Here is a 21,957-nt window from a genome sequence, read left to right as displayed (position 1 = left end):
CACCACTGATAAAGACTCTTTATTTATCACTGATGAGTGATCTAAAATATACACATTACATGGAGGAACTGGATAACTCTAAAATGCATTATCTCTTTCAAAATACATTTGCTTGACATATATTAGAATAAATCATTTTCATTGGGACAACACACATTCACAATATAAATTCATCAACACTGCAGGTGGCAATACTAAGTGCTCAGCACAATGATAGCTTCATTCTTAGTGCAAAATGCATATATGCAATAATCTTAACAGTCATGATCTTTTTTTTTATATAGACAGACAGATTACAGTAAAACCCTATCCCAAATCAACCCTACGCCTGTGGAGATTTGAGAGGATATGGTAATAAATCTACCTTGTCCTGATATGCTAGCCAGAATTTTCACCATGTTGCTACGGTACAACTATCAAATGTTCTCAAATCTCCACAAGGCCATAGGGCCAGTTTCCTGAACAGAGATTTGGTCTAGTCCTTGGGAGTCTCTATTAAAATTGCATTTTAGTCCAAGACTAGGCTTAATCTGTGTCTGGGAAACCTGCCTGTAGGGGCTAGGAGTCCATTTGGGATTGGGCCTTCTTAATCCCAATCTATTCCTTTATGCGTATGACATTTTGCCGAGGTAGTTGGCTGGGACGTAGCCCTTCTGGCCGTTGGCCTCGGCCAACCACCAGTCCTTGTTGCCTCCCAGGTCGCTGAACTTGAGGATCCTCACATGCTGGTTCTCCTGCATGGTCAGCTCCTGGTCACAGCGTGCCTGGAACCCGTAAACCGCATAAAACTGGAGAAACAGACAGAACATTCACATTACAGCAGTTATTGTACCATGCATACAGTACACAGGAGGCTGATGAGGGTAGAACGGCTCATAATAATGGCTGGAACAGAGCAAATGGAATGGAATCAAACGCCTGGAAACCATGTGTTTGATTTATTTGTTACCATTCCACTAATTCCGCTCCAGTCATTAGAATGAGCCTGTTCTCCTCAATTAAGGTGCCACCAGCCTGTGTGATGTAGTGGAGAAAATGTTAGGTTCATGTTCCTCAGAATCTGACCCCAAAATAATTGGTCAAGTGCCCCAACATACAGTTATTTACTAAATTAATTTGAAATCCAATCTGAGGAAACTTTTAAATCCAAAACGTGTCAAGCTTTTGGTTAATTGCGATAGCACAGCTTATTCCATTGGCAAAATGTGCTGTACGGTCTACTGAATTCAGTGTGGTATTTCCTTAATTCACCAGTCGGTGTCACTGTTAGTCCATACAAAAGAAGATACAGACCCCATCACAACTGTAGTCCCAAACCCACCATCACCAATATCCATTTACAATCTATATTAACCGCCTCATATTCTGATGGAGGTCAAAAGCGTCCTCCCAGGTCGCAGCAAACCAAGACATAGTAAGAACAGAGCCTGCCCAGCGGCTGCTAAAGGGACTAATGTTGAGTGACAGCGCTGGTGTCGTATAAATGTTATTCACTCTATATAATCTCTATGCGAGATGGAAGTGTGACCCTAAACCTATCAGAGCCAGACTTAACAGGCACAAACACGCACCGCCCCGAGGCTTCCAACAGGCCTAATAGTGTGGGTTTTCAAATCATCTGCACTATAAACCAGCACACTTCACTTTTTACTGCTCCATGCAATAACCACCCTCATATTTCATACCACGACTCTGTCATACCACGGCGGTCATAGCACGGCTCTGAGGAGGCCTTTACAGGCATCACTATAAGCTAGTAAAGATACATTGCTTGCTTAGTTAATTCCTTTTTGTAGCTTGTTATATTAGCTTGTGATCTATGTATTTCCTGTGCTTTGCTTTCAATGTAATCTTTATTGTTTGTACATTACAATGTAGCCTGTATATCAAATAGTACATGTTGACGTGTTGTTCAGCGAATGGAGTTCGCCATTCATTCTATTGAGATTGTTATGTCAACTATGTAAAGCCTACTGAAAGGCACACCTAAGCCCTCTGTTTACTCTGAGCCCTGACAACTGAACCAGGATCGGTCCTTCCATTTCGTAATGCACCTGTCACGTAGACACATATTATAGAAGTTTATATATTGCCTGGCTGGGCTGATGACACAGTGGATTGCTCAGTCAGATGGAACAGAGTAAATAAGTATTTTAACGTCATAGATTTAGCCGGTGGTAACTTGTGAAATAGACACTGGCTGGAATGCGGATTTAACCAATCAGCATTCAGAATTAGAACCACCCGTTGTATAAAGATATATTATGCTACATAGTGCACCACTTTTGGCCAGAGCCTGTATAAAGAGTAGGGTCCATAAGGGTTCAGAACGACCCTTTTTTAACCTAGTGTTACCCCACCTGCTGGTTGTCTGGCTCTGTGTCCACATCCTGGCGGATGTCTGGCTCTGTGTCGCCCTGTAGGCTGGACGGGGTGGAGCATCTGTCAAGCGAGGTACTGGAGGTGTTGTAGAGGCTGAAGTTAGGTATGCTGCTCCGGCTCCGTATGCTGTTGTTCCTCCCGCTGCCCGACACAAACAGGCTGAGGTTGTCAAAGTCCTCGTCCAGCACCACGATGGGCTGCTGGGGCTCTGTGATCCCCGTACCCTGACCTGGTCGACCCTGATCCCTGTTGGGGTTGTACTGCTTCAGGAAGGATGAGTACACGTAACCCTGGGTGCCTGGGAGAGAAGGAGAACAGGGGGATGTTTGTGCCTGTCAGACATATCTGGGTTCAAATAGTACTTGAAATCTTCCAGGTGCTGTGATGAACGTGGGCTTGAGCCTGCCTGGAGTGCCAAATGGGCAGGGTTTTCACTTTAGGAACTATTCCATTGATTCACATAAAGTATTTGAAAGAAAAGACTATAGGCTGCTATTCAAATCAAATGTTATTTGTCACATGCTTCGTAGACAACAGGTGTAGACCAACAGTGAAATGCTGACTTAAGGGTCAACAATGCAGAGTTAAAGATAAGGGAAAAAAGAAGTCTGTGAGAGAGCTAGGTGCAGGGAGGCTCAACAAATGCACAGGTGGTTTGGTTGCATGTGAATAGGGTTCTTTGTGAGACTGGGTGTACTGTGGGTAAGTCACAGGGAGATCGGTGTCACTGTCAACGAATGAAGGATGAAAGAAAGAATTGTGTGATTGCGCGGCCCATAAATTGCCTCTAAAACGAAGGTTTCCTTAAACCGGGCGTATTGTTGCAATGGGAAATAGTAGTTTTGTTTACTGCATTGGTAGCATTAATATCGGCCATATAATAAACAGCTTCTTATGAAGACTAGTAGTCCCAGTGGATGAAACAAATCTGTGAAGTAGTTTCAGAATGCAGTCGGTACCGAGAAACACACACACACACACACACACACACACACACACACACACACACACACACACACACACACACACACACACACACACACACACAAACCTTTCTACAACTCCTTGCAAAAACTTGGCTGATTTGAGCCTTGTTATTCTGGAGTACAGAGAAGCGCGGCAGGCATCTCCTTTCTCCTCCTCAGCCTGTGTTTCTCAATGCCCCCAGGGAGAGGCTTTGTACTCTAAGTAACTCTGCTTACAGCGAAAGGCGGCTCGCCGCAAACAACTGGCAGGCACTCAGTGCTAGATGACGTACGGTGCGGAAAATACATGGTAACAAACTCTTTGAGTTGGCCTTGTTGTGAGGCAGCAACTCTCTAGAGAGTGAGAGACAGAACGAGTCGGTGAGGTTAGTTTGTTCCAAGTATCACCGTGACATCACAGTCAGAGGCCTCTGGGAATTACCCCAGCAGGCTGGCTGACTTGTCAGCTGTGGTAGGTTAGTAATCAGGAAGTGAGATGTGTATCTATCTACAAAACCCGCCACAGGACAGAAGAGCTCGGAGTTTAGTTCCACAGTAGTGAGGGGGGATGTTTGTCTGGAGTTAGGTCATATAGATCAGACCTGTAGGATGATGTACTACAGTACCCATAATGCAAAAGACACACCTGTACAATGGACATAAACTGAGAGCATTATGTCTACATTACATAGACCTTAATGGTTGAAGTAGTGAATTAAACATCCTCTATTTGGGCGGTCTATCACCGCTAGTTTAGATAAAAGTGCAATTACAATTTTCTCATACAGAACAAACATTAGGGCTGTGACAAAATCTGTAATATATTTGTTCCATGGCATAAATGACAACACTTAGCACATCAAACTCTTTGGTCCTTTTAAAAACCCGCTGAATGTCAAATTAATAAATGTGACTGGATGTGTTTCCAACATTAGAGCTGATTTCTAAAGAAGTTCAATCCGCTTTGTGTTTTGTTTCCTTGCCACAATAGTTACGAGTATCACCATACCGGTATCGTCCGACCCTAACAAAAATGGCACACATCCAATAACTAAGCCACTGTAGCAACATGAGACAGGATGATCCAACAGCGTCACATCACATAATCCAACCTATGATAATGAACTTACTGCCAGTGTCAACTAGCCAGCGGCCCCGGCTCCCCAGAGGGTCTGTGTCCTCTAGCAGGCCCACCAGCTCCCCCTCCAGCAGGCTGACATCCTGCTCCTGACACCCGTTACAGTTCCTCTTCAGCTGGTACAGCCTGTCAGCTGGATACTCGTCCAGCAGCCTGGTCCTGTTGCCCTCTGTCTGACGCTGGATCTCTGGGACCTGTGGAGGGGGAGAAGGGAGTTAGGGTGATATGAGCCGAGTCATCAGTGTCCCAATGGGGGAGTGGGGGAATGATCGCTAACGAGTCCCCTTGGGTTGATGGGGGTGGGTGGGGATGGGTCTCAGGAGGGGAGGGGAAGGTGGTTCGAAACCCATCCAAAGGAGTCTTGCGCTGTTCAGATACAAGCACATGTAAGCGTACGCACGTATGCACACACACATACACAAAAACACACAGCTTGTCTTGGGGGAGTAATAACTGGGGTAGCGCTGGGGTTGCCAAGCACTCTATTTAATCATAACCCAGAGAGCTCGGCAGAGTCTGGTGGCTCCGATAACTTCTCCAACATTGTTCTTTAATTGACTTTTAATTGGTTCAATTAAACAAATAAGGGAGCCAATCCTGGAATAGGAGGTGAGGCTGTGGGGTAATGCTGCTTTTACCTAGAGCCTACTGGCATTATGGCAGATAGCTGGCTCAGTGAGGATGCTCCAAGATGTGTTTGTGCTGTCTTATCAACTCCTAATGTCATTGGCATGACAACAGCTATACAGCACAAACATATCTGGGACCAGGCTAGCCTTTAATTACCTTAGCTTATCACATACTGTAGTAATCATGGGGGATACATTGAGGCAAGTCCTTCCAGCTTTCAACGATGTTTTCTTCCCAAACTTACAGCTAAAATCTTCTTTGTTTTCTCGAAGCTGACTTTGCGTTCTATTAGAGTCTGTGCGTTGTCCTTGACGAGAGTCAGGTTGTTGAGCTCTTCCATGATGCTGCTTTGGACTTCACTGATGTTGGACAAAGGAGCCTGGACAAATCAAACATTTAATCATACTTTCTCATACTTCAATGTGTGGTATTTTGCATCAACTCACAACACACTGTGTCCACCACAAATCCTTTCCCTTTCATACTACAAAATATATTGCTGTTCAATTAAAGTGGCCCCTCTATTTCCCCACACAAAACTCCACATAAACCACCTATCGCCAAATGCACCTCTGCTGTCCCACTCCCTCCCTCCCTCAATCTCCCTTACTCCCCCTTCCTGTCCTCACCGGTAGTTGCTGTATGGAGGGTGCGTGGTGGCAGGCCGTGTCCATCAGGCCTTTCAGCAGGGTCACCAGGCAGAGGACACAGTTGGACAAGATAGTATGGGCGGCCATGTTGAATCTCTGCAGCTCCTCCACCAGCTGAGCATTGAGGGCTGCGTAGTCCCTCCGCGCCGCAACCTGTCCCTGTAGAAACAAACAGATTTAAACATTTTAGCAAAGACCTTTATAGCATTCTGAAATTGCATCAACTGCATCTTGCCTATGCCGTTCTGTACCACCACTCATTCATATATCTTTATGTACATATTCTTTATCCCTTTACACTTGTGTGTGTATAAGGTAGTAGTTGTGGAATTGTTAGGTTAGATTACTTGTTGGTTATTACTGCATTGTCGGAACTAGAAGCACAAGCATTTCGCTACACTCGCATTAACATCTGCTAACCATGTGTATGTGACTAATAAAATTTGATTTGATTTGATTGATTTGATTTGATTTGATTTGAAATTGTCATATTTATTTAACATTTATGTTTTTTTTATTGTAACAGCTAAAATAATTACGTTTTTAATGAGAACTGTTATAATGCTGAAAGACCAATAAACTCAATAGCAAAATTATTTTCCGTTTTAATATTGTCGCTAAAATGCTATAATCCCTACAAAATTAGCTATTTGCGGCTTCAATATAACATTTAGGTATGTTCATTCTAATAGGTTAACGGAAATTGTTGCTAGGTAACATCGCTGCAAACGATCGCTGCAAACGGAATCCTTGTTGAACTCACCTGGTCCTCGGATACAGGTGATGGAGAGGAGGAAGAAGAAGAGGCAGAAGACATGGAGGAGGAGGAGGGAGAGCGCTCCAGGCGGCTGCAGTAGTCCAATAGTTTGTCGTAGCGTTTCTGGATGAGTTTCTGCGGGGCGGCGAACATGCCTTGGAGTGAGGAGAGGGGTGCCAGGACCAGATGTGCCATCCTCTCTTTCTGAAGGGGTCATATAGGGAAGCAATGGTGGAGAATGAGTGTTTTTCCATACATTACATGAATCTTGCCCTGGAGACAGCTCTGCAGAGTGGTCACTAGCTGACACAGCCACAAAGTCATAAAATCTGATTTGAAACCTAACCTTAACCCTAACCTTAACGACACTGCTAACCCTAATGCCTAACCCTAGCCTTGAAGACCAAAAAGCTATTTATTTTTTTCATACATTTTTACATTATAGCCAATTTTGACTTTGCAGCTGACCCATCTAGCGGACATCGTTCAGTTCTGCCTTCAGGGCAAGATTCATGACAATAAACATCAACCTGTGTTTTTGGTGTGAGATCACACAAACATACAGGGAATCGAAATACTGTAGGGCATTTATTTTGCATAGATTACAAAATAGAGGCCCTTGTCTCATTATATATGATTGTGGCTGTGGGAATCAATCAAATGAGGCACGAAATGGCCTACAAATTGGTCTGTCGCAAATAGTTCTGCCATCTGCACTTTAGTTTGTATAATCTCCTCTGAAAACATCTTGCCTTGCACAATTCGAATAATGATGTGCCTATTTCGAATAGTAACAAAAGGCATCATAATGAAACTCGTTGATACAAAAGAGCACCCTTATTCTCCACCCAGAGGGCAGGTGCGTTGCATTTTCAGAGGCTAGTTGCTGTATGAGCTGTACTGAGCTATTAGCGCTGTTAGCTATTAGCGCTCATTAAAGTCTCTGTGGGCCCTCGAGTGGCTCCTCATCCTTCACTGAGAGCACCAAGTAACACAAAGAACTCTATTCAAAAGGCTCGTTATCTCGGAATGAGCAACAGAGCTATCCCCACAGAAAGGAGGGCAGACGGCAGAAGCGAGGGGTGGGGGGAGACATTAAGCGGGAGAGAGAGACAGAGGAGTGTGAGGAGAGTGCAGTTTTAGAGGGGTAGAGGGAGAGATTAAATGTTTCACCAGGCGGGAGTGGAAGCCGAAAGGTTGACTGACAGATCACTCACTCACTCTGACGGAGGAGTGGAGAGAGAGAGAGGGAGCCGTGTAAGCGCAGGAGGGCACAGCTAGGGCAAGCAGGCCCCACAAGTGAACAGCGTCCACGGAAGAAAGGATAGACAGGCTGACAAGCAGGAGAGAGAAGAGAGTAGAAGAGCCGGTGGCCTGAGAGAGATGGAAGACGGAAGAAAGGATAGACAGGCTGACAAGCAGGAGAGAGAAGAGAGTAGAAGAGCCGGTGGCCTGAGAGAGATGGAAGACGGAAGAAAGGATAGACAAGCTGACAAGCAGGAGAGAGAAGAGAGTAGAAGAGCCGGTGGCCTGAGAGAGATGGAAGACGGAAGAAAGGATAGACAGGCTGACAAGCAGGAGAGAGAAGAGAGTAGAAGAGCCGGTGGCCTGAGAGAGATGGAAGACGGAAGAAAGGAACAAATAGTTAAGTTGTCAAAAAGAACACACAGCTCCTCGACAGGAAATAGTTTGTATTTACTGTGAGAATAGGGTATCCAAATGTGGAGTCAAACTTACAAAGTGCTTGTATGGGTTGTTGCCGTTCTTCAGGTGCTGAGTACCGTTTGTGTCTATTTTGTCTGGATCCTTCATGATGTCCTCCAGGTCTGCAGTATTCTGGACCGCGACACCTACCATCTCCTACACAACATGTAAAAGACACCGTCACTATTGCTTTCCATGGGTATTACTCCCGTATGTCCATATTATTCACTGGAACATTGAGATTGTCTACACCACCTTATTTGTTCTGAATATTAGGACATTTTCAATCCATCCATCCATCCATTCATCAATCCATCCATCAATCAATCCATCCATCAATCAATCCATCCATCCATCCATCAATCCATCAATCCATCAATCCATCAATCCATCCATCCATCCATCCATCATCCATCAATCAATCCATCCATCAATCCATCCATCCATCCATCAATCCATCCATCAATCAATCCATCCATCCATCAATCCATCCATCCATCCATCATCCATCCATCAATCCATCCATCCATCAATCCATCAATCCATCCATCCATCCATCCATCCATCAATCCATCAATCATCAATCCATCCATCAATCCATCAATCCATCCATCCATCAATCCATCCATCAATCCATCAATCCATCAATCCATCAATCAATCCATCCATCCATCCATCCATCCATCCATCAATCCATCAATCCATCAATCCATCAATCCATCCATCCATCCATCCATCAATCCATCCATCCATCCATCCATCCATCCATCCATCCATCCATCAATCCATCAATCCATCAATCCATCCATCCATCCATCCATCCATCAATCCATCAATCAATCAATCAATCAACCATCAAACCATCCATCCATCAATCAATCAATGGCTGGTACATGATCACCTGTATGTGTATCAGGTAACAGTGGACGTTCTTGACTAGTTGTCTCACTGCTTTCTCCAGACTCCTGAACAGCTTCTCCTCCTTGTCGAACACCTCATCTCTCACCTAGAGAAGAGGGAGGGAGTGAGAGAGACAGAGAGAGAGAGAGGGAAGGAAGGAGTTTACTCAGTGGTTCAGATAATATTGACCTTTCCAGCTCCTTAGACTAGTATTTACTTTTTAATGAAGGCAGTTTGTTCTATTGATAACCTCAAGACAAAAATAGGTTTTACACAAATGTCCCCAAGTTGTGGTTATGTCATTAACACATGAAGTGTATTTACTCACATTCATATTATAGAACTTAGTGTAGAGTGGGAGAGGTGTAGAAGGTAGTTATTTACCTGTGGCTCCACACCTGTGAGGATCTTGAGGTATCCTGTGAGCCTGTCAGACTTCTTCCTGATAGAGTGGATGCTGAACTTATTCAGTTTACCCATGAGTGTCCCCCCATCCTCCTCGGTCCTCTTGTACTTCATCACTACAGCATGACAGAGAATCAGATGTAAAGAACAAGACCAAGTTGGAGCCCCACTGTACAATTAGGAATTAGAATACTAACGTTAAAAATAACTTCATCGGCTCTCTATGGTTGAAGCACTAAAGGGGTCCTGACATTTAGTAATGGGATGTAAAGCATGGTAGTATAATACAGTATAATACCATATAATACTATAATACTACAGTATAATACTTTAATTGCTTCCAATCTTAACTACAATGGTCTGTGTTCTATAAAATGTTCAATGTAACAATGGTTTATGTCAGTTCTACACAGTTCTGTCAGTTCTACACATTTCTCAGACAGTGTATTTAGAGCGTGTGTAGGTGATATCTACATCACACATTTCTCCATCTCAGACTATAGCATATTTAGAGCTCTACCAATGTCCTTCCTCCTCTTGAACTCGTTGATGTTGACGTTGATGATCTTGGCGGCGGTCAGGGCCTCCTGGAGGGGCCTGTTGTCAGGGTGGTCGCTGGGCGTGGCCTGCCACAGCTCCCCGAGCAGCAGAGGGTACTTCATGACCCGCTGGACCGGCTTGATGAGCAGAGAACCCATGTCCAGCAGGTTGGGTTTACCCCTGAAGACCACCACACAGCTTGATGTTAATAATAATGGGACTACACTAGAGGCAAAAAAAAGCTTTCTGCAAAATTCTGCCGATTTTTAACAGAAATTGCTGCGGAAAATTGAAAAAGATCCCAGCAGATTTGTTTGGGTTACACATTATTACACAGTTAATAACACATGCTAGAAGAGTTAACATGTTAGAGCATGGCACTTGCAACGTCAGGATTGTGAGTTCGATTCCCAGGGCCACCCATACATTAAATGTATGCATCCCATGACTAAGTGGCTTTGGATAAAAGCGTCTACTAAATGGCATATATTATTATTGTAACGTCCTGACCAGAGTTCTTATGTGTTCTGCACCAGATAGGACTGTCTCGGTTTTTTCACGGTTTGTTATTTTGTTATTTGTTAAGTGTTCACGTTTATTGTAATTAAACATGTTAAGCACTGGCTACGCTGCGTGTTGGTCCGATCCCTGTTTCACCCCCTCTTCTAGTGAAGAAAGGGAAGGCTGCCGTGACAATTATTACGATTACACTGACAATAACACAGGATGATACAGTTAGTTACACATAACTAGTCTGTCAATTTTATTATACATTTAATAACATTGTTATACTTAATACTAATTTAAACCACTGAAAATCAATATAGATATGAGATGCCTTTTGATATTATAGTGTAAATTATTCAAAGATATTCTTACAAGAACGATGATACAAATCTGGTGTACTTACTCTTGGTCGTATATCTGCCTGCAACGAGACACAAAGTCATTGGTTTAATAAAAGTAGTTATGGCCAACAGTATAAATGCCTCTTTGGGTGGAAATGCTTAGTTGATGAATGAGGGGGAAGTATCAAGCAGTGACTCACTTCAGTGATAACACACAGGTGATGAAATGTTGCTTTATTCCTTCCTCTTTCTCATAGGACTTGAGTAAAGAGTTAGCGTCGTCGTGGTGATAGCAGTAGATTTTATAGACGTCCTCCAGCGCTGCTTTGGCCTGAATGAACACTTCCCCTACGGTGGGAAAACAAAACGTGATACATTTGAATTAACCAGTATTAAATCCGTCAACCTGAGTGGCTAATTTAGAAATGTGGCATATTATAATGGCAGTATGGTCAAAACAAGGGTCATGTTCATTAGGTCACTCAATGGAAAACGTTTTTTTTAAGTTTTGAAAACGAGAATTTGCCTTTCTTACTGGGCCAGGTAAGTCCAGGTAGTCCCCTCCCTGTTTCAATCCATTTTATTCACTAAGTTTCCCTGATGAACACGACTCAGGTGACTGAGGTTAAACAGAGGTCAGAGGTCACCTACCTATGACTAGCGCCTCAGGGTCTGGCTCTGCTGTGGCCTCCTGCAGCCGGTGGAGCAGCGCGGCCGACACCTCACACACTGTCTCCATGTTAGTAAACAGACGATCCACGTCCACCACCTGGAGCCACACACAGAGAGAGACCTTTTAGACACATAGCCAGTCATACATATACTTCAATGTTCTGTAACAACCCTATAGCCTATGTTAGCCTGGCACGATCTCCCCTAAGTGTAGATATCCCTATTGGGGCAGTGGCTATCTTGGGAAGAGCACACGCCTGATATTCGCTACACTGGTGTCAGAAGTGGGCTGTGTGCAGTTCAAACACCATGCATCGTCTTTTGAAAATCACTTCATAAACCAACTCTGCCTGAATAACGAACAATACAACATTCACTACCAAGCAAGGTAACACAAGGTAACCACCCCTCTGTAAGCAGATGATATCACCCACTGAGTACTCTGTCTACTTCCTCGTTACCTGTCTGTCTCTGAGGGGCTTGACCACCTCTCTGATGCAGAGCTCTAGGTCGGTGAGGAAGTCCCTCTCCGTCTGCACCAGCTCCTGGATGACCTTTGACCTGCGGCTCATCTTCCTCAGGCGGACCTCCGCGGGGTCGAGGGCCGGGGAGGCCAGGATCGACGACAGGGGGGACAAGGGCGCCATTTTCTCTTAAGACAGGCACAGGGATAAGTTTAGGATGTGTGTTGGATGGCAAGGTTTTCTTCTATGCAGAATATACCCACTGGGCACAGAAGTCAATTGAATGTCTAGTCTATGTTGCTTCAACGTCATTTCATTGACATGACGTGGAAACAACGTTGATTGAACCAATGTGTGCCCATTGGATAGTTTTTGTCTGAACAGATAATGTACAAAATATGACATAACACAATAACATGGTGAGATATGACATGATCATTGACACCATAACCGTGTTAACTACACATCATATACAGTATCTACACATCAATTAAAATGTGAGATCTGTTTAAAAAAGGGGCCGTATCAAACGATCTATTCCTGCATTCACTGGCAAAGTAAAGAGAGAGCATACATGTACAACAGCCCTCTGCATGAAGTTGTATTTACATCCATGGGCACGGTATGTAATGCATGAGAAAACATCCATCTCTCCCAACACCGTCTTCTGACTTCAACCCTCCCAACCCTCTGCCAGTGTTTCCCGCTGATCTAATTGTTTTGACTGAACTCCGACCAGCCCCCATTAGCATGCCTGTCAGGTTCCTCTCCTCTTTTTTCATCCTTTCTTTTTTCTCTCTTTTTTTATCGCCCTGTTCCCCCTAATCAGTCCCTAGCTGGCAGTCCTTTGCATGGCGGGTGAGGAGAGAGAGTGTGTGTGTGTGTGTGTGTGTGTGTGTGTGTGTGTGTGTGTGTGTGTGTGTGTGTGTGTGTGTGTGTGTGTGTGTGTGTGTGTGTGTGTGTGTGTGTGTGTGTGTGTGTGTGTGTGTGTGTGTGTGTGAAGAGGAGTGAAGCGTGTGTTCAGGGAAGGGAGATGTTTCCTTTCCGCGTCTGCTGCCTAATCGACCTCAACACACCACTTCCCCCTCTCCGGGAGATAGAGAGGGAGGGAGAGAGATAGATTGAGAGGGAGGGAGAGAGAGCGATAGAGAGGGAAAGAGAGAGATAGAGAGGGAGGGAGAGAGATAGAGACGGAGGGACTGAGAGAGATTGAGAGGGAGGGAGGGAGAGAGAGAGAGAGAGATTGAGAGGGTGGGAGAGAGAGAGATTGAGAGAGTGAAGAGGGAGAGGGAAGAGAAAAAGAGGGGAGAGAGAGAAGAAAAGAGAGAGAGTGTGGGTGGAAAGAGAGAGAAGAGAGATGGAGAGAAAGAGGGAGAGAGAGAGAGAGAGAGAGAGAGAGAGAGAGAGAGAGAGAGAGAGAGAGAGAGAGAGAGAGAGAGAGAGAGAGAGAAAGCGACAGAGAAAGAGACAGAGTGGAAGGAGGAAGAGAGAGCTGTGTCAGGTTACTGAACTAATTGTCTCACTGATGTAATGCCACGGCGTGTGCAGGCATTCCATCTGCTCCAGCTGGGGGGATGCACCTGACACACAAACACGCCATCCCGCTACACAACCCAACCCCACCCCTAGCACACATCAAGACAGTCAACAAAAATCTGACGCACAAACACCCACACACCACACCACACTCATACATGCATATGCGTACACATTACACACCCAGCACCCTCACAACACACCCCTCCCACCTCTTCCCCACAGCTCAGTCTCACACTCCTACCAGTGCATTCATGTCAACACACCCCTGGCATTCACTTGTATACATGCGGTATTAAAACGTAACATTCAAAAGCTTTGACATTGGGGAGCTATTTGACCATTTTTCACAGAGAGGTGGAATGAGGATATGATGGTGTCATGTCCTTGGAAGGGCAGGAGAAAAGACAAATGCCATGTCAAGCCCTCTAAAGCTGCAGAAAGCTAAATGGACACCTTCACCCCTCCTGGCTATCAGGTTCCAATGACCCCTCCTAAAAAATATAATACTTTATAATTCTCCCTAAAAGAATGGTGGTCAATTACTATATTTTGGGGAGGCAGGTAGCCTAGTGGTTAGAGTGTTGGGCCAGTAACCGAAAGGCTGCTAGATCGAATCCCCAAGCTGACAGGGTAAAAATCTGTTTTTCTGCCCCTGAACAAGGCAGTTACCCCACTGTTCCTAGACCGTCATTGTAAATAAGAATTTGTTCTTAATTGACTTGCCTAATTAAATAAAGTTTAATACAATAAAATAAAATAAATTAAAATAGTTGTAGCAATTAAAATTACTTGACATCACATCATGTTAATTAATTTAAATAAAGTGTTGAAATTTAAATAAATGTAAATAAAACGTGTGTCGCATTACAACATAACGCATGAAATACAGTATAACGGCTATTCAAGAGACTGCTGCAAGTGAAAAGAAAGTGCAGATTCAGTGGCAGGGCTGAGTACCTTCTAGCCTAGCTCCCTGCCTGGGTAAGACCTGAGACCTCCTAGCCTAGCTCCCTGCCTGGGTAAGACCTGAGACCTTCTAGCCTAGCTCCCTGCCTGGTTAAGACCTGAGTTATTGAAATAAAACAGGTCCACAAAAGAGGACCAGCATGTTGTTAAATTAAGCACTTCTATCACAATATAGTCATATCATGGGTCAGTGTTTGATAGAGCCGTAATGTAATGGTCTATGTAGTCCCATTGGCCACCATTATGCTACTGTATTATGCTGGTGTGGTTGCAGGCGCAGGAGTTCCCATGAAAGAGGACACGCCAGCCTTTTCACCAGGCTTGGCCATTGAAAACGATCTAACGTACGGAAGCCCTTGGAACACGAGGACCCTGACGGATCACGTATCGCCACAAGGAAAAATAACACGTTAGATGCCCCCGGTCACCCCCCTGCAGAATACAATAGGATTGAGAATGTCATTGAAGAAAGGACTGAGTTCAAGTACATTAGGGGAATAGAGGTGGAGCCTCATAGGAAGGGCGAAAGGGCCAATGCTAACGGCTGAAGCAGTTATTAAACCACTGGCTTTGGGTTTAGCTGCGGTTTGTATAGGATATCTCACCGAGTTGTGCTTGGCTCCAGTCATCTCTCCTAATGGCCCACAGGTGAGAGCTGGGCCTGAGGACAGTAGCTAGGTTGATAGGGGCTCTTTGTACGCCGTGGTACAGACACACTATCTGATGCAATAACAAGACACAAAAGGCCCTTGTTGAGGCCAATTCACACACACACACATACACACACACACACACACATGCACGTACATACACACACACACATGCACGTACGCACGCACACACAACACAACACACATGTACAAACACACAACACACACATACACACACAAAGACACACACACACACACACACACGTGTCATGCATACCAATTGACCAGTTTGTCTTGTGAATATTTAGATACTTAGTAGTGGATGAATGTTCACAGCTTTCAATAACTCACTATAAACTGAGGAGGTGAATTACCGTATGACACTAGCCAGTGTGCAATATCATATCAGGGTGGTAACGCTTTGTGACTGACCATAACATCTGGTTGCTATGGACCTTGAGGCCAGGCTTGATCAACCTGTTTAACAGCAGACAGAATGATAGAGGAGAACTCAGTGTTCAGGGACAACTCGCACACTTCCCCATGTGACGCCACCATTATGTCAATATTTGCAATGTACCTGTACACTTATACTCAAGGCAGCTTGTTTAGCGTGATGGAGAAACCCTTTAAAGTGGGCGGTGGCGGTGACGATCAGTTTACTGAAAACAATCAGCTGTTTGAGAACTGAGTTGTGACGCTGGTCCTTGGGCACAAGTCAAGAAAACAGAAAGTGGTGATAGGCAACGAGTGCCTGTGTTTCAGGTAAACAGTGGATGTGCTGACAGGACAAGGAGTGTCCTACATCACACTCTGTTCACTACTTTTGACCAGATCCCTATGGGCGCTGGTCACAAGTAGTCCACTATGGAGTGAATAGGATGTCTCTGTGTTTCAGGTCAACAGTAGGTGGGCTGATAGGTTAAGTGTGTCCTATTCAGCACGTCATTATAATACAATAGTAGTTATAATAGTTTAAATGGCTCTTTTGCTTGGTTAGATGGGATATTGACGGTATTGTTTAATTGTGTAAACTAATGCCCCTAATTGACATTAGCAGGAGTGTGGGTGACCATTTTTCCCTTCTTGAGAAAACCTACAGAACTAGTGGCACAAGAATCTCTACATAGTTAACCTCTTATTTTCTGTAAGGCAGCCAGTGACTACTTGGCTGGTTGGCATTTATTAGGATGACTCATGTACTGGAGGCAGCTCTGCAGGGTAATCATTAGCTGGCACAGCCACAAAGTCGTAAAATCGTATTTTAAACCTACCCCTAACCACACTGCTAACGTTATGATTAACCTTAACCTTAAAATAAGTTTTTAAAAATGTCAAGGTTTTTACAATAAATAGTCAATTTTGCAGCCCTGCCTCCAGGACAAGATTCATCCCAATAAAAGTCAACCTGCGCCTGAAGGTCTACATTCCAAGTGCGTGACAACACCTGATGTAATGCAGTAGAGGAAAGACAGGTGAGGTGAGTTTTTGCTGATGAGACACACTGACTGTCTGGGTAAAGTGAGAGAGGCTAAAAGGACACTGCTGACCTGCAAAATGACAAACGAAAGAAAAAAAACTGACCTTAACATTGACCTTAACCCTGACCTTAACCCTGACCTTAACCTAATTTGAACCAATTCTGAAATGAAATATTGGTTTGCAGGTCAGGAGTGTATCTGTGTAGCCTTTTTCGGGAAAAGCTATGTCAGCCATTATGACGACCAATTAGTTCAATTTTGAACCCAGATTGTGTTAAAATAAAAACAATCTTATGATAAATGTATAAGAAATTGACTTTAGAGAACGTCAAGGCTGACCATGTCGTGGCAGCCACCTAGACATTGTTTAGGCTGTAGTAGCACAGTAGTAACACTGGTGTTGACACGTGTCCATATATCTGGATGTTCACACTTCCCCTTTAAAGTCCCAGAGACCACACACTGGTTTAATAATTAAACGCTTCAGTCAGTGATAGAAACCCTGTTGTAGTTCACTCATAATAGGTTCACTTACCTGGTTTAATACTGGGCCTGTAGCTACAGTATAGCCACTCCTCCGTGCTGTAAGGCTACTGTGGCTCGGTTGGAGCACGGTTTGCATATGTGACCTCATCCCTGCGGGAATAGCTTGGTGCTCCCTCAGTCACATAACAACACAACAGGTGCTCGGCAGAAGCATCCATAGCTACAGTGCCCTTCGTCTATCTGGCTTTCGCCCTCAAGTCACACGTGTTCCTCTGGAATCTATGACGCTACGGTTGATTTGCTGAACGTCTATAAATGCTTCCCTGTTGAAAGTCAACAGACATGCTGTTGACGTCTTACTGATAGTCTATTGATAGTTTGTTGAGTATCCATCTACAGAGGGAATATCCAAGTAAAGTGTCACCTTTTCTTTTGCAAAGCACTTAGGAGCAGAACTTACTATCGTTCAAGTCAACAGGAAGCTATGAGATTTTAAAACCTGACCTATAGCTAACCTAGTTGCCATAGTTATGACCTCAGGGGATCCAATTACCTTTAAGTTTGGCACTGTACTCCGTTTTGTCCGACTGACTCCTCCGCACCAGGGTCCCAAGGTTGATGTCACCTTTAATGTCGGCGGCGGTGTCCTCGTTGGCCACCACGATGGTGTCCGTCTTCCTCCTCTCCAAGTGCATGTAGCGCAGGAAGTTAGGCCTGATTCTCCTCTTGATCACTTTCTCTTTTTCCTTCTCTTTCTCACTGCCGTTGTTGGCCTCCTTGTTGGGATCCATGTCGACCAAGAAGCCCTCTTCTTCTCCCCCCGTGCTCTCTGTCCAGCCAGGGAGAAAGAGAGAGGGAGCGAGGGACGGAGGAAGAGAGAGCCCTAGAAGTGCAACAGGTGTACTGTAGTGCACTACTGCCAACGCCACACAGGTACTGTGGCCCCTCCCTCTCCCAGGCACCTGCCCTGCCGTATCTGTCACAGGAGAGCTCTGTGGCCCCTCCCTCTCCCAGGCTCCTGCCTTGCCGTACCTGTCACAGGAGAGCTCTGTGGCCCCTCCCACTCCCAGGCTCCTGCCTGCCATACCTGTCACAGGAGAGCTCTGTGGCCCCTCCCACTCCCAGGCTCCTGCCTGCCATACCTGTCATAGGAGAGCTCTGTGGTCATGCACCCTCCACTGCTGTGCAATGCAACTTCCCCGGGAACACCTGCATCTCTAGAGAGAGATAGAGGGATAAGAAGGGAGCAGTGGAAGAGAGAGGGACTATGACCACTACACTAACAAATGTACTATTTTGGATTTACTAAAGAGAAGGGTCTCAAGGGATAACATGCAAAGCAAAACAATGCATGGAAAACTCTAGGTATTACATTGGTTACAGTATGCGTCAAGACAATGAGCCAGCGTTTGTACATTTTACTTGTAATGTAAATGATGGTTATTGTTTTTTCCCATTTGAAGAACCTGGGGTCTTTAACTAAAGGTGTTTACTATTCAGAATACACAAAACAAAAACACATCACATATATAACCAATAGATAACCTTTATTTCTGAGAGCTCAAGGAATCCCACATCCATGTTCATGAGATCATTATTTCCCACCAACTGTAAAATTAGATGCATGAATTCAACAAGTGGGTTGCTGTGGGGAAAAAGTCTGTTCAAATGGCAATTAAGTGATTCACTGCAGCAGATGCTGCACTTTGGGCAGATACATGTTGAAGGTTAATAACAGAATGCACAGAATCCACATGTTCACAAACATACAGCATATTCTTCATCCTAGAGAAATGTCGACGATAACGCTTAAAGTAGGTCCAGGAGGGCTACAAGCTATAACTAGGGCCCAGAGGTTTCCCTGGTGATTTCACTTGGTCAGGGAAAAAACCCTGGTCCTAATCATACTGTATATTAACAATGATGAAAAGGTGGTTGGAAAAAGTTACTTGCTTACCTTTATAGGTCAAATCTCTTCTAAACTACAGCAAAGTAAATAGAGAATTAAAACGAGAGCACAAAGCACCAGGTCAAAGTGCACAGTGAGGAGGGAGGAGCGTTTTAAAGCGTGTATACTCATCTGGGTACAGCATTTGACCTGTGTTGACCATTCCTAATCGGCTGGGCTAGCCAATAGGTTAGCTTATGTAGTTAAGACAAGCTACAGCAAACATTGAAAGCGATCAACAGTCATGAAGCACTGACTGTACTTGAGAGAAAGAGAGAGGGGCATAATGGCGTAGTTTAAACATCATGTACTCTATACAGTCTGTCCAGTAAATGAATGGGCCAATTTGAAAAACACATTTTATTGAACCTACAAACGATTTGATCACAGTAACACAATACTACACACGGTTCTCACTCTGCTGATAAAACTGCCATACATTAGTTTCAAGTTTCAATGTCACATGCACAAGTACAGAGAAGTGCCATTCTTGCAAACTCAAAACCCAACAATGCAACAATGCATTATCTTTCATACTTCAGCCAGATCTGGTTCAACAGGTACATTGGCCATACAACAATAAGCTACTACAATGGTTTCTAGACAGGTAGTGCATTCCATGGTGAGAGGACAATGAATGGAGGCACCATTTCCCTCCCCACTGAAGCACAGGGCGATAAAGGCTCATATTGTGTTTCCAGCTCACTGTGTAGTGTGTTGTAAGACACCTGTTAGTCCTCCATTAGACTGTGTTGCTCCCTGTAAAACATCTCGTCCACTCCAATGATACTCAACTCCAACTCTATCTTCTTGACAATTTAGTAACAGCGTAGAGACTGTACCTCTGAATTACATTTTCTTCTCATACTTGTGTCGTCCCCCCAAAACGAATATATGCAGCTTTTACAAAAGTGAAAAAGCAAAGGAACATGCATGATATTTAATCACCTGACTTATTTTTTTTATCAAGGTCAACACAGTGTGACATACAATAAAGTTACAAAATGCACTGTGACATCGACTCAGAGTATTCAAGTACACATAGTAAACATTACACATCAGGTTGAATGACGTCATCCTGATTTTCTTTTATTCCAGAATAATACTTCCTCTTGTGTGCCAAGCCTGTTCAGTCTGCTGAAGTTCATATGCCCTGGGGGAGCTTGTGGAAGTTAGGTAACCATGGGTGTGGACTGAGGTTCCGGCTTGGCATGGGGCTGCTATGCTGCTCAAAGATAGACTGGCTACAATGACTTCACACATGAGAGAATGGGATTGTCAAGAAGTGACAAACAAACTCAAGATAAAACACACAATAGATGCGGTAAAGAGGTCAATGGAACTCGACCAGAACAATGGAAATACCATGGAAACGTGTGGGGGAAAGATCCCACATCTCCTCATTTACCCCCAGGAAAATTAGCCTACATTTAGGCTATTGTTTACATGTGTATTTCACACTATATTGAGGTAAAAATCTGAGTATAATACTTGTATGGATGTCAACCCCAATACATGTTCATGTCATCGTCACCAATGAACTGCATTACAGTTAGAAATGACTTTGAGTACCACCACCGATTTCTCTATGCTAGCTATGCTACCAGCTTATACGAGCAGGAGTTAGCATTTAGCAGTCACTTCTTCTAAACCTGAAAAGGGACTACTTCTAAATGTTCAACATGGTCTCAGAGTATTTTGTATTATTCTGTACGTAAATAGGGCGGCGCACAATTGGCCCGGTGCTGTTAGGGTTTGGCCGGGGTAGGCTGTCATTGTAAATAAGAATTTGTTCTTAAAACTGACTTGCCTAGTTAAAGGTTCAATATTTGTTTTTTTAAAGTATATGTTATAAATTCTAATTTGTTGTGGCTAACGTTAGCTAGGTGGCTAGCCCTAACAATAGCTAGCTCTAGGGATTAGGAGTTAAGGTTAAGGGTTAACTAAAAGGGGTTAGGGGAAGGGTTAGCTAACATGCGAAGTAGTTGCAAAGTTGCTAATTAGCTAACATGTTAAAGTTGTCCGTGATAAGATTCGAACATGCAACCTTTGGGTTGCTAGACGTTTGTGGTATACGGCCATATTGTGGGCCTGTTAAAATACATCAATCATGAGTCATTGGACAAATATCCACTTTGTTAGATCACATTTGTTGAATGTGCGCCAATCCAGCGTCCTTCTATCCCCCACGGTCTGTGTTCCAATTACTTCTTTACCGCATCTATGTCTCAAGTGACTCCCTCCAGCAGGCTACTGAAGGCCTACATACGGGTCAAAGTCAATCAATTCATCTATGTCTCAAGTGACTCCCTCCAGCACGCTACTGAAGGCCTACATACGGGTCAAAGTCAATCAATTCATCTATGTCTCAAGTGACTCCCTCCAGCGCGCTACTGAAGGCCTACATACGGGTCAAAGTCAATCAATTCATCTATGTCTCAAGTGACTCCCTCCAGCACGCTACTGAAGGCCTACATACGGGTCAAAGTCAATCAATTCATCTATGTCTCAAGTGACTCCCTCCAGCACGCTACTGAAGGCCTACATACGGGTCAAAGTCAATCAATTCATCTATGTCTCAAGTGACTCCCTCCAGCAGGCTACTGAAGGCCTACATACGGGTCAAAGTCAATCAATTCATCTGTGTTTGTCGTGATTAAAGTACAGCGCCTTCAGAAAGTATTCACACGCCTTGATTTTTTCTACATTTTGCCGTGTTATAGCCTGAATTTAAAATGGATTCATGTCGATTTTTTTTATCACTGGCCTACACACAGTACCCCATAATGTCAAAGTGGAATTGTGTTTGGAGAAATTTTTACAAATGAATTA

General features: G+C 44.1%; 1 protein-coding gene across 4 annotated transcripts; it reads right to left on the bottom strand.

Moving 5' to 3' along the window:
- Positions 1-3: 3 nt before the first annotated feature.
- On the bottom strand, positions 4-20,083 carry arhgef38 (Rho guanine nucleotide exchange factor (GEF) 38). 4 transcript variants are annotated; one of them, XM_055924070.1, is made up of 17 exons: positions 19,135-20,083; positions 18,723-18,785; positions 17,731-18,394; positions 12,053-12,243; positions 11,571-11,688; positions 11,120-11,267; positions 10,982-10,999; positions 10,052-10,251; positions 9,511-9,647; positions 9,128-9,232; positions 8,260-8,382; positions 6,529-6,726; positions 5,745-5,924; positions 5,360-5,494; positions 4,478-4,679; positions 2,361-2,680; positions 4-788 (listed from the first exon to the last, which is right to left on the bottom strand). In XM_055924070.1, the coding sequence occupies exons 3-17, from the start codon at positions 18,260-18,262 to the stop codon at positions 606-608; spliced, it is 2,790 nt and encodes a 929-aa protein (XP_055780045.1). In that variant the 5' UTR covers positions 18,263-18,394; positions 18,723-18,785; positions 19,135-20,083; the 3' UTR covers positions 4-605. The 4 variants fall into 4 exon arrangements, with proteins under 4 accessions (XP_055780045.1, XP_055780044.1, XP_055780046.1 ...); XM_055924069.1 differs by having other exon boundaries at positions 18,723-20,083; XM_055924071.1 differs by having other exon boundaries at positions 17,731-18,785.
- Between the last annotated feature and the right edge of the window lie 1,874 nt (positions 20,084-21,957).

The sequence above is a fragment of the Salvelinus fontinalis genome, chromosome 5 (genome assembly GCF_029448725.1).
Source record: "Salvelinus fontinalis isolate EN_2023a chromosome 5, ASM2944872v1, whole genome shotgun sequence".
Taxonomy (NCBI): domain Eukaryota; kingdom Metazoa; phylum Chordata; class Actinopteri; order Salmoniformes; family Salmonidae; genus Salvelinus; species Salvelinus fontinalis.
Note: the sequence above shows the minus strand (reverse complement) of the source record. Positions and strands in the feature narration are given on the sequence as shown.

Bases quoted from the DNA above. Each gene is read 5' to 3' on its own strand.
- arhgef38 (XM_055924069.1), bottom strand. From the start codon at position 18,262: ATGGCAGGCAGGAGCCTGGGAGTGGGAGGGGCCACAGAGCTCTCCTGT. The intron at 12,244-17,730 runs GTAATTGGATCC...GCCTGTCTTAAG, and splicing joins GTACAGTGCCAAACTTAAAG to AGAAAATGGCGCCCTTGTCC. The intron at 8,383-9,127 runs GTGATCATGTAC...CATGTTGTGTAG, and splicing joins GTTACCTGATACACATACAG to GAGATGGTAGGTGTCGCGGT.